The 13,571-nt window shown below is 37.5% G+C and overlaps 2 protein-coding genes across 2 annotated transcripts in view; one reads left to right on the top strand and one right to left on the bottom strand.

Annotated features, from left to right (window-relative positions):
- LOC112686843 (protein expanded) overlaps positions 1-5,069 on the top strand; it is a 28,380-nt gene extending 23,311 nt beyond the window's left edge. Inside the window, exons 9-11 of the mRNA XM_025559302.1 lie at positions 398-563; positions 680-840; positions 2,065-5,069. Coding sequence (XP_025415087.1) covers positions 398-563; positions 680-840; positions 2,065-4,572 — 2,835 coding nt within the window. The 3' untranslated portion in view covers positions 4,573-5,069. The remainder of the gene's footprint in view (positions 1-397; positions 564-679; positions 841-2,064) is intronic.
- A 1,952-nt stretch (positions 5,070-7,021) lies between these two features.
- LOC112686841 (bleomycin hydrolase) lies at positions 7,022-13,056 on the bottom strand. Its single transcript, XM_025559301.1, has 9 exons — positions 12,784-13,056; positions 10,135-10,292; positions 9,912-10,064; positions 8,367-8,459; positions 8,145-8,282; positions 7,842-8,090; positions 7,552-7,781; positions 7,362-7,482; positions 7,022-7,281 (listed from the first exon to the last, which is right to left on the bottom strand). The coding sequence occupies exons 1-9, from the start codon at positions 12,800-12,802 to the stop codon at positions 7,072-7,074; spliced, it is 1,371 nt and encodes a 456-aa protein (XP_025415086.1). The 5' UTR covers positions 12,803-13,056; the 3' UTR covers positions 7,022-7,071.
- Positions 13,057-13,571: the final 515 nt, after the last annotated feature.

Below are 13,571 nucleotides of genomic sequence, written 5' to 3'. Positions count from 1 at the left end.
TTGACCTAACCTAATTAAAAATCTCATATACTAGTTTTTGTGTAATATTAAATGTATAAGTCGGATATTATAAAATACATTTTAGTTATTATTAGTTGTATTTCCAAAAATAATGGTACGTAAGACTTGAAGTGTTTATCGATTATTAAGATATCTTATTTAGACCACCATCATCTTGTCCGAGAGTTAAAATAATGACTAAAAAGTGGTACAATGAAAGTTATATGATTAGAATACAGAAATATATAATAATAAACCCAAATCTCGGATTTTTAAATCCGATATCTTGATTTGGCAGATTTTCGAAGAATCCGGATTTCATTCTCCATCACTTGTATATGTACACATTTTTACTCTGTACAACGTTCATGTTTTAACCGACGATGTTTTGTTGCAGCGTAAGAAATTCGAGTTAAGACCGTCGAATGCGGATCGACTGGTGTACTACACGAATTCGGACGAGAAAAGTAAGCGACTTTTAGCGCTGTGCAGAGACACGCATCAGTTTTGCATGACTGTGCACCCAAAGCTTTTGGATACGTTTTTGAACAACAACGCACCGGGTAAGTACACGCGATGCAATTAAATAGAAGTGGATGATGACTGCCGACGGTGGTGGTGGCACACGCTAATAATAATAATGATAATAATCGGTTTGATGTTAATTTTTTGTGCGTAGATAAGAATGCGTGTGATGGGCAGAAATGGACAAATGAGAAAAAATCAAAATCTATCAACGATAATGGCGCAGCGACCGACGGGAAGAAATACGAGAATGGCGGTTGTTCCGATACCGGAATTTCGACGACCGATCAAAAAACTACCGCTTTCAAGGAAAAGGTACATATTATTAAATACGTGTTGTATTTATAAATTTAGTTAAAGTATTTAAAACCATATACATATGTTAGCGAAATCGGTAGAAAAAAAATGTAATAATTTAAAATTAACAGCGAAGAAGGGATTTTTTTTAAAACATTATTCCTCACGCGTTCTCAGAAATTATGTGAAATAAATTCTACTTCCGAATCTTAAAATCTAAAACAGGGTTATTGAGTTTTGAAATCGAAATTTCGTGTTTCGTACGTTATTGTGTTTCAATTTTTATCCTAAATGTTGTAACGGTTTTGATATTTTGTTGATTTAAGATAAAATACTAGTCGGGACAAGATTTGAAATCGCACTAAAAATATAATTGGTGTATTACTTTAAATTAAAAAAAATGTGTAAGTAGTTATTTTGGCTTAATTATAAGTAATGCAATAAAGAATCCTAACACAAAGTTTGAATAATTATAGAATTCAGATTTAGAATAAAATTAGTGTTTCGGATACTGGAAATTTGGATTTTCCCTGGCCCTAGTTCAAAGGTTATAAACGTTATTATTTTTCTCGAGAACGAGAGAATGTTTAATACATTTTGCAGCAAGGGTGGTCAACCCAAATGATCTTGAAGGCCACTTTAGAAATACATTACGATCCCGCGGGCCACATATAAAATTATATTAGTATTTTGCGCCAATACAAAAATATTTGGAGCAAACATAGAATTAATTATTATTATGAAATAAGCTTTGTTGTATTATTTGCAATAAACAGAATGAATTATTATTGTTTTCATCAACGGATTCTGAATCCAATTCTTTTGAGAATATATAAACTAGCATAACATGGTTCATCGACAATATTTGGGAACAAAGATTTTGTTGATGAATCAAACAGTTTGTTGCGATTACGTTGTTAATAATACGGATTCCACGTTGTGCGAGCATCCCAAAATATTTTATTGGGACAAAAATATTTATTTTTTTTTATAAATGTTCGATAAATTTCGCGGGCCGTTAACTTTCCAATGTGGGCCGCATGCGGGTTGGCCATTTCTGTTTTACAGTTTAATGATATGTAACCGTCCTGTGTCGTACACGATTTCGTGACAAAAGTTTCAAAACGTTTAAAAACGACTTATTTACTTTATTAGGACTATTAATAATCACGTGACAATGATGTGTGTTATTAATAATAATAACTTATTATCATACTAACCGTAACGTTGTTTGATGTATAGATGACGGCGAACGGGAGCATATCGTCTAGCGTGGAGCTGGGATACAGTCACACCGCTCAGAATTCGACCGTGTCCGATGCGGAGTATTCGGTGCAATCGATACAGGACGGGAGCGTCACGTATCTCATATATAGGCGGCCGAGGGCCCGAGCGGCGTACGTGGAGAACAGCAACCAATCGGCGAACACCAGCAGCGGCGTGTACACGTGCGCCAGCTACAGTTCGGCGTCCAAGGACACAGCGTCTGCGTCGTACACTACCGAGAACTGCAGCAGCGTGGGCTGCGACGACAGCGGCAGCGGTTACAAGCCGGTCGCGGCGTCCGGCCGTCAATCGGTCGCGCTGTCGTCCACGGCACCGGCGGACACGGACTCGGCGTACAGCGCATCGCTACCGCCCGACACAGTGGCCGCATCGTCCACGTCGACGGACGACAACGATGGCAACGACCACGACGAGAATGCGGCGGCGGCCAACGGTCTGAAACAGGCGTCCGTGGCGGTCGACGACTGCGACGGCGGTGTCCGGGTCGGCCATCGCGGCGACGACGACGGCGGCACCGACGAGCTGTACGATCTGTCGGCCACGGCCACCAGCGACAGTTCGTATTGCGTCGGCGGTGGTGTCACGACCGCGACCACTACGTCCGACGTGGACCCGTCGTCGTCGTCCAAGTGCGGCGAAACCGGTTGCGGCAGTCGATGCGCGTTGGACGGCTACACAGATCCCAATGCCGTCGGTAGCAGCGCCAGTGGCCGCAGCCGAAGTGGCTCGGTGGTCAGCAACTCGGGCAGTTTCCGCGGCGACGGCAGCGACCCGTCCGAGGGCGGTCGCGGTGCTCTGCTGTCGGCCGCCGAGCTGTCCGACCTAATCGTCGGCCGCAAGTCGTTGCAAACACCTCGGAAGGGCTTCTACCCGTCCAGGCCGACCACCAGCTCGACGCTCGACTCGGACTCTGACTACGTGACGCTGCCACCGCCGATGAACTTCGTCACGGGCGCCCCGTCGCTGTCTAACCTGTCGCTGACCAACTTCGACTGTGGCACCGGCACCATGGGCAGTACCCCCAGGGACGTGCGCCGCTCGTTCGACCTGCTGTCCAACGTGATCAAATTCTGCAGTGGCCATCACCACCATCATCACCACCACCAGTGTGTGGTGAACAGCAACAACTATCTGGACGTGCACAAGAGTGGCACCGCTTTCTACCATCACATCTACCCGACGGCCGCTGCATCCGCTGTGCCGCCGCTCGTGCACGCCCGGCAACCTCCGCCACCGCCTCCGCCGCCGAGGCCGAAGCGATTCGATCTGCAGTTCGAGCAGTACAAACAGCAGCTACGGTCCGACGTGGATTTCGTCGTGTATCCACTCCAAGACCCCGCGGTCAGCCGCCAAGAGTACGTGGACGCTAAGCTAGCCCACGGTCGCCGACATCAGCAGCAGTACCACCGGTACTACGGCCGCGATCCGCCGTCGTACCAAGCCAACGCGCATCTGTACCGGAGCACGCCGAACGTGGCGGCCGCCGTATCGCCACCACCGCCCTCTTCGTCCGCGTCGTCGTCGTCATTGTCCCAGCACCACCATCAGCAGCACCAAAAGCATCAGCAGCAGCAGCAACAGTACCACCATCATCACCATCATCTCGACCAGCAGCAGACGCTTCCGCTGCCGCCACCGCCGCTACCGCCGTTGCCACCGCACTTGAAGTACGCGTCCAATCAGAACCTGCTGTTCCCGGCCACCGTGGCCGCGGCCGCCGATTACACGGCAGTGCATCACCACCGTCACCGACTAAACCCCTTTCCGCTGCCGGTGAGGACGTGTTCGCACGACGACCTGTTGGCCGCCACGTCCGCGGCGCCGGCCGTGCCGCCCAAAGTGTTGTACCGACGGCGACCGCCGCCGCCGCCGCCGCCCGTCACCGGACTGCAGAAACCCACGGCCGTCGTCAATCAACAAAGGCCGTCGGCCGTTGACGCGGCTACCGCGACGACCACGTCGTCCGGGCCTTCGCTCACCGTGTTGGACATCGAATCGCTGCGGGAAAAGAGCCGGAACCTCGACCTGCCGCTCATATCGGCATTGTGTAACGACCAGACGCTGCTCAAACAGACCAACGCGCTGGCCATGGAAAACAAAGCCACGCAAACGGTCACCTCGGCGGTCGGTGTCGCGTCGTCACTGTTCGGCACCGCCGCCGCGTCATCATACGGCGGCGCTGCCACCGCGTCTTCTTACGGTGCCGCCACCGCGTCGTCTTACGGCGGTGTCGCCACCGCGTCGTTATCGCATCAGCCACCGTCGCTGTCCGCGGAACAGCAGCAGTCCAACGGTTCCGCGGTAAAATCGAACTGCACCAGGTGCAACAACGGCACGTCCATGTTTTCGTCGCCACCGCCTCCGAGTTTCGTGTCTACCTCTGCTTCCTCGTCGTCCGCTGCAGCCGTTAACCCGGCCAAATCAAAACCCAATCACGTCAAAACCAACACGAACGTGAATTAGTAGTAGTAGTACTGGGGACAAATACGTTTTTTATTTTTATGTTAGTGTACGTGGGAACGGTGTCGGACTAAGAACGGTGTGCCGAAGTGATAGAGAGACCCTTAGAACGCGTCGTCCGGTGATTTACATAATTACCATATATCCGAACAGTGTACAATCGAAAACAATACGAACCGCATAACCATCGAAGTCCATTGCGCCGTCACTCGCTGCCCGGTACCGTTTACTAAATTCTCATCGTTTTCGTACCGGTCCGATGTTGATCCGATGATTTATAACCTTCGGCGAACGCAGCAGTGACACTCGCGAGACATCTGCACCTAGCATTTATACTACCCATCACTCCAAGGGCGACCCTTCTGTTACCGAAAAGAACGGCCATCTTGTTCTTGTACGAAGTAGGTGAATCGGGTCCCGGCAAAACCAAATTTATTTTATTAATAATATATCTACTAAAAAAAATGTAATTAAAAACATGCGTGTTGTAAAATATAAACTATGAAAATAAATTAAAAAAAAAAGATATAAAACAAATTAATTAATTATAAATTATACATTTGGCAAAAACTTAAATGATATGGATTAAACAAACCCAAATCCGATTATCATATTGTTAGCAGGTATAGTTTGTCATTTTTTCCCTTAGGTTATATTCTTTATCGAGCGTACTTTTATTTTTTGGTTTGTGCTTAGTGTGTTAGAAGAAAATTGAGATCAAATATTTGGAGAAAGTTTAGCATCAGTTGTGGTACAAGTATCTAGCGTATAATCGCAAAATATCCATAAAAAAAAAAAAACCATCATGAAAATCGGTGAAAACTGATGCACCGATATAATATGCCAAACATAATATACGTATCTTAATTAGGCGTGATCAAAGATTACATTGACGTTTTTTTTCGTTGAAAAGAATTCTGATTATTATCCGCGGGACCCAATTTACCTACCAACCATTTTAACCCGGGACTCAACTTACCGCTTTCAAAATGTACCCAACTTATCGCGGACCCAATTCATCTAGCCCCGATCGCGCAACGTCACCGGTAGGTCGAACGACATCAACGTGTGCACACACACCTACCCAGGACTTATCCGGTTCTTACTGGTTCTTACTCCCGACACCCTTCGCACCCGTAGCTTAGTGTTGTTACCTTAAAATATTTATTTATTCGTGCCAGACGTATATTCGTGTACGGTGCGCGCAACGCGCGGGTCGTGCCATCGTTTCCGGCGAACGCCGGAGAATGCTCTCGTCGCGCGCACCGCACGGATTACAAACCATTTCTAGGCATATTTATGTATTTTTGTAAAAAAAAAAAAAAACCATTTATGTTTACGTCCTACGTAAATGTTCGATCGGAACGAAAGCATAACGCATGGCGTGTTCCAGGTTACTCTGAACTATTGCCGTACCGGAAAACGGAACCACCATCGACGTTTGTTGTTCCACGTTGAATCATAAGACCGAGTGTTTAATCTTGTTTCGTAAAAGATCGTTTTTGGTAAACGTGTAATGCACTTGTTGCGCAACACAGCACTGATAGTATATGATAATATGGCATATTTGTACCATTACCTATTTATTTGTACGACCCTGAATTTTTTTATTATTTTTTTCACACCGCCATAATATAAGAAATATTTGTAATTTTAGTATTTAAGGTATTTGTGACAATTTTCAATCAACTATTTAGACTTAATGTAATGTGCCAAAAAAACAAAATTGGTCCACAATTGTATTGTTTAGTTAACAGAACAAACTAAATGATATTTTTATAGCCAGAATTGCCGTTTTTTTTTTTATTTATGGGACCTATAAGTTATAACCCCATTATTATTATTATAATACTTGAACGTATCCACATTTGTGCCTACTTGTGTTTATTAGTTACCCGAAAAGTGCCTCCATCATTCTTTACATTTTATGTTATTATTATTAAGAGGTATTAAAACGCTTGAGAACAATTATTATTTTCAAATTAAAGTTATGCAAACATCAGTACAAAATACGGCAGTATTATTATATTATACATACAATGTTTAGTCCTAAATGAAAAATGTATATTACTTAATTATTTTTGATATGAATAAATATTATCTATTGTAAAACAAGTCTTCTTATGTCTTTTAATTGCAACACACGAATATCAAGAACATTACTTTGAATATATGAAAATAAAATCAAAAAAATCGTAGATTTTATTTTCATGCAACACTAGGCGAAAACAATTATTTTATTTTCTACTGATATATATTTATATAATAATCAAGTCAGAGAGTATCAAATTGAGTGTAAAAATGAACAAATATTATCCTTGAGTACAATGAGTGTGTATTATAATTAAAATAACACATGTTTATAAGGTACAATAAATAATTTGAAACGTTTTTTTCATATATACAAAAAGTATAAAATGTTTCCAAATTATAAATATATAATGAAATATTGTAGGGATAAAAAAAAAAAAGTAATAATAATAAAATGATAATTCAGATACATTATGCTAATGTTCCCATGGGGTCCCAAATGGGTAGTACTTGAGGTTCTTGTTGGAAAACAGCCAATACCTCTTCCGAGAGCAAACTCCTATCCACAACCACTTCAAATACGTATTCCTTAAACCATTCGGTGGTCATCATCAAGTAACCTTTGTCACCACGATCTTCACCCCAGGAATTTTCAACACGCCATTTATTTGGAGCACCATTCTAAATAATATTATAAAATTAATTAGTATGAACTATCGTTTTAGGATAAATTTCCACATTATATTATATGCAAAACTCACATCTACATTAACTCCAGTTAGAACCATTGCGTGTGTCATAGCCGATTCACCGTACAACATGCGTTGTGCTTTAGTCATAGGGATTGATATCTCAGTACCAAATACAAGCTGGTAATCATGACTGAAATAGTAAAACATTAATTTTTTTTACTTAACCAAATATTTAAAAAAATTATTTTAAAATTCATACATTTTTAAATCTTCTAATCCAAGTTTATCAGAAAATCTTTTGCTGACTTGACAACCATACCATACTGGTTCACCACGATTTACAATAGATTCCTGAGCTGCTTTTATCAATACTTCAATGGGTTGATTGTTATAAAGAACTTTGCGGGCACCAGCCATGTTATTTAACATGTCCAACGTATACAATTTACCATACTGGTTATCTGGCCTTGGATCCGAAACTAAACACACCTAAAAATAAAAATAATTAAGTATGGTCACAAATATAATAAATTCAATAAACGAGCATACTTTTTCAGCAACATCAAACAATGGTTTAACATGTTTTTCATAGAAATCTAATGGCGTAATTGGTCCAATAGTGTTAAAAACTTTGGATTTGTCGTAGTAATTCCATTCAAATGTAGCTGGTGGTATACCCAAACAAATACCTATGATTCGGTATATAATTTCCATTTGTTCTTCAATTTTCGTTTTAATCTCATTGTCTGTAGCATTATCACTCACAAGTTTGTGTAAAATTATAGCAAATTCTCGAAGCTAAAAATGTTAAATTGATTATTTTATTCAAAAAAAGTTATGATAAATTATTACCTTGCTGTTAAGTATAACATTCAGAGTATTACTAGTTTCACAACTGAATGATTCCGGGAAGTTCTTTTTTGGCATCAAACCATACTTGGTGATAATATTGACCAACATATCCCACTGACCTCCATCTTCAACAGGTTTCTTAATTCAACAAAAACAATAAGAAGTTGTAAAGTTTTTCGTTTTATAAATAATTTTTACATAAGCAAATATCAATAAACTTACAGAAAGTAAACAAGCAGTAGTTCTATCATCAACTGTTTCGCCTCGCTTGGCTGTCTGTACAATTGCATTTAAAAAATAATTGCTCCTTTCAATCTAAAAATAATAATAAAGTATCATATAAAAAGTTTCTTAAAAAGCAAAATATATATTTTTAATAAAAAAGTAAACAACATAATTTAGTAATAAATATTACTTGGAACGCGATTTTAACTGGTTTTTTTATAGCTAATAAATTATATGCAATTATTTTAATAGCAGCAGTGGCACACGCAGGAGGATTAAGGGGTTGTATCCCCCCCCCCGAAATTTTCTCCAATGTCTAGGTTAAAATTTACAAATTTTACAAGTTTGAAATATGAAGAGGTAGTATTGAATACCTAGTATCATTGATTATAGAATAGTCTATTCTATTATCAATGCTATTATTTAAGCCAAAATATATTAAGGATTTGCATAATTTTGTTAATTGTAAAATGTGTTATATTTTTACATTGACCCCCGAAAAAAAATCCTGTGTGCGCCACTGAACAGCAGTACCTTTTGATTAACAGAGCTTTTAATTTTTTAAAGAAATAAATAAATACATAAAATTATTTACTTTTATAATTTTAAAAAATACTGATGAACTTGACAGTTATTTGAATCTACAGAGAAATGTTAGAATTGTTTTGTTTCTTCAAAAATATTTTAATACTTGATCATATTATTGATTACATATAACTATAGTACTACTATATATATCATATGAGTTTCTATCTATATAATTAAAGGAATGTCTTGGTTTAGTAAGGATATATTTTTTTGTTCCCATTTTTTTTATTTATATTATTTCAGTTGTACATAACTACATATAAAATGTACAGTATGTATATTTTTTATAAATAAAAAAAATTTAATTATTTAATTAATTAAAAATGAAAGATAATTTCAGTTTCTACCGTACAAGTTTCTATAATGTTAAAAAAATATTAGTAGTTCTTAAGAATCAATTACCTATATTGAATTATTATGTCACTGCCCCAGATAAAAGAAAAGCAACTAAAATTAATTTATAAAAATATAATGACTAACAGAACATGATTAATTCACCACTGAAGTACTTTTATTTGATTATTGATAAGATAAATTATATTTAATTTTTTTTATCACTTAGTTTAAGAATTTTCAAAACATTATTACTGAAATATATAAGAAACTAATATATATCAAAATATTTAGTGGTATGTACTATATATTGGACTTATACAACATGTATACTCTCAAATAAAGCATCATGACAACTACCATGAAAAATTGTTTGAAATATCTGAACATTCAATGTATTCTATGGTAAGAACCTTTTTCATTGTGATTGGGATGCATCTTGTATCCCTAACAAAACCAGTTCTATTGACAACAAAATACAAATCAAATGAAGTGCAGGTGTGTAAAAGGGACCACCTATTGTTAACATGATCCTTGAACGAGGCCAAGGTCATACAAATACTTATTTTTCCCCATAATGAATACCATGAATTTTTGTTAACATTTTCACATAAACTATACCTTATCCCAAAAAAATACATGTGCTTGACTAAATTCAAATTCTTCCAAATTGAAGTGTTTAATGAATGGAACTCTGATCACGTTTAAACATGCAAATATCCAACAGCGACCTGAACTTCTTTGGTTAGTTACTGGTTTACCTTCACATTCAATCTAGACAAAATAATAAAAGATAAAAAAAAAAAGGTAATAGGGTTTTAAAATAAAAATTAATCAGCCAAACCTTGTTTGTATAATAATGATGGCATTCTTGAACTCTATTTCTTGATGTGCTTACTTCTGTTGGACTTACACGAGAACAGGCATTTTGAGCAAGCACGTTTTTAGCATCATTATAGAATGCCTCACGGAATTTTAATAAATTGTTTACATTGATGGTGGCTAAAATACAAAATATAGAAATCAAAATTATAAATTATAAAAATGCATAATGTTTTTAACATTATTCACAAGAATAAAAATTTTAGACTAAAATAAAAATAGTAACAATAATAACAAATAAAAAAAAAGTCACATAATATTCTATAAATAGCATATGGAAGCTATCAATTGTTATTAGTATAATTATGTATGATGTATAATACTTTTATTTCACCAGGTTATTAATTATTCATAGGATAATTTTTTTTTTATTAATAAAATATAGTTAAAATAACATTATCAGTATAGCTATATTCTATAACAGCAAATAAGCTATTAAAGAACAAAACAAACAAATTATAAAGAATTTCAAAACAAAATTCACTGAGAAGACAATATATGTATAGTATTCAACCTTGAACTCTTGAAAATATAACAAAACCGAATTTATGCGCAGCTAATGCAACAACTTATCAAAAGGATTGTATTTTTTGAAACTACCTACAAAGACGATGAACATTGTTATCTAGTGCATGTTTCATATAGGTTCACTGTATCCTATTGGACACAGTAACGGTAAATTAGTTTTATTATAAAGTTTTTATCTATAGAAATATTGCATACCACAATTGAAGAAGCAATTTATATTTGCTTATATTTTATGTACAATACATGTATAATAATGAATCTACAAGGGACTATAACAATATTTAAGATATTTATCTAATAAATATTAAAACTAAATTTTAAATTTAAATAATACATTTATATTTTCATATTTATAGTGTATATTTATCAAATTGCTCTACCAAATAAATAATATTTTTAAGTAACTAATTAATTTCTTAAAATTAATAACATTTGTTTTACATAAAATAAAATTAAAAATATTCTTTTTATAGGTGTCAAAGGTAATACCTTGTATTAATAGAATTGGCATTAATTTTACTTATACTTATGATTAAGTTAAGGTTATTTTATGACACAATATAATAATGTTATTATTACAAATGTTAATGAGTCTTCTTAATTTTAAATGTATTTAAAAATAAATCTTAAACATTGAAGGTATAATTATATTTGTGTTTTAATAAAGTTGAATCAGTAAAATTAACCACAAGTGCATAATATTTGTATAGAATATCAGAAGAAAATCATATTATTGTTTGTAGAATATTTTAAAACGCTCTATTTAGAATTACAAAAATACATATAATGCCATTGATTAGAATTCAGTCATACATTTTTAACTAATTAAAAATAAATATAATTAATTTTATTACATGTACAAATTGTTTATTTTAGCAATGGTAACAGGAACCGAGTTCAAAATAATCTATCTGAGCCACTGACTTTAGTATTTTACTAGATAAAGAAATATAATTAATACAAAAATTGGGTAGTTTTTAATTTTAGAATTAACAAAAAGTCTATAGATCACAATAATAATACTTTAATTTTATTTTATATATAATCCAGTATAATAAGTAATATAGATCAGCTTTTAATAAAAGTTATTGACCTTTGATAGTAGTTGGTGTTATCTTTGGTTTATAAAAATATTAAATAAATATATCAAGCTCTAATAGTTTTTACAAATAGCAAAAAATAAATATATATACATACAAACGTTCAAGATAAAAGGATACAATTTAATTTGTAAACACTAGAATAATATTTAAATAATAAAGAAATTCAATAACTAGAAAAGATCATAAATAAATAACATTACATTTTTTTTACTTTCTATTATTGTTGATAAAAACAAGAGAATGTGTAAACACATTAATAAAACAAAATTATACATTGTAAAAAATGAACATGTTATAAGAAATATTAGTCATAGAATAATATTTTTTAAGAAACAAAAACAAATGGACATGGTTTGTTTACTCAGACTGCCTGCCTACAATACTGTTATCAGCCCATTCAAAACGTCTAGTGGTTTTTTTTCGCTGACGATTTATAACTTCACATTTTACGTTATTTAGGCTATAACGATAAAGAAAAAAAAATGGTGATGGGTGAATCGTCGATTAGAATATTTATACTCGCATTTACATTAAAAATAATATGGGGTATATCATGGTTCAGTCGGTACCGAACCGAATATTTTTTCAGTACATCTGGTAAGCACGATAACGCTGTAGCAGTGACAGATTTGATAGACGAGTACAATCGAAAAATAAAAAAGGAATGTCGAGAACAGCTTTCCACAGTGATTTCACCAATGAAGAGCGTTAAGTGTTTTCAGCTGCGATCAACATTCGTGCAGGACTGACACAGTTATGCGAGGTTCGAACGACCCTATCTCTACGGACACGATGTACAAACGAGCAGAGGAGCTAGGTGAGGACGAGTCGCGAGGGTTACACGGCGACGGAAAAGAACACGACGTGCCCGGTTCGCACGGCAACGGTGCGATACCGCACGCGGAGTCCCGTCGGAACGCGTATACCCTTCGGGGACGAGGACGACGACACCGGCTTACGTAAATACGTTAGATACTTACAAGTGAATGTTTTCGCCATGTTTCGGTAGAAGCGGATGAAAACTTGCGTCGGATGACTGGTGAAAAATGGAAGAATAGCTCCGGCACTGTGGATTGGCAGTACAACAGTTGCGGCGGTAGTTGCGGCGGTAGTTGCGGCGATAATGAACGGTGCATCGGGAACAGTCGACGATGACTGCGCAGAGGAATATCGCCAAACGCGCGGGTGCGCGTGCGCGAAATGAACAGAGAGAGAGTGAGAGAGAAGGTTGTAAGTGTGAGCGAGAGGATGACGATAGGTGCGCGCGTTAAATGGAGAAATGGTGGAAAACGGTTACCGGGTGAGGAACGAAAGAAGAACGCGGGGAGAGAAAAAAAAACAATCAAAAACAAAACGGGAACACTGTGGAGGAGCTCTGCCGCACGTTGTGCGTGCGCGTGCGTTCGGGAAAGCGGTGGGGACGTCGCCGGCCGTACGATCGGAATGCTACTCGCGGTGCTATGTCATCGCCGCTGCCGCCGTACGCGCTGTGTGGAGGCCACGGGCGTGGCGTTTACCGTTCGTACGACCTCGTGGAGGCGAAAACGTGTCGGTTTTTCTGGTTTTGGATTTTTTTTTTCCTTTCTCATCTGCCTCCGCGCGCGCGCTCGCACATCACTTTTGCACCTCCCGTTGATTATTTTCGAATACAAAGCGCGCACCGTTAATCGGTTTCGTTTTGGTCGTGATCGTCGGCGAAACGCGAATTATTTATCGCGAAACGCGCGTCTTCGGGCAATACCGTTGGCACGGGCGTATTTTAGGGGGG

Source organism: Sipha flava, unplaced genomic scaffold, assembly GCF_003268045.1.
Source record: "Sipha flava isolate LNK unplaced genomic scaffold, YSA_version1 325_pilon_pilon, whole genome shotgun sequence".
Classification (NCBI taxonomy): domain Eukaryota; kingdom Metazoa; phylum Arthropoda; class Insecta; order Hemiptera; family Aphididae; genus Sipha; species Sipha flava.
The sequence above is the reverse complement of the archived record's forward strand: the minus strand, read 5'-3'. Positions and strand labels throughout refer to the sequence as shown.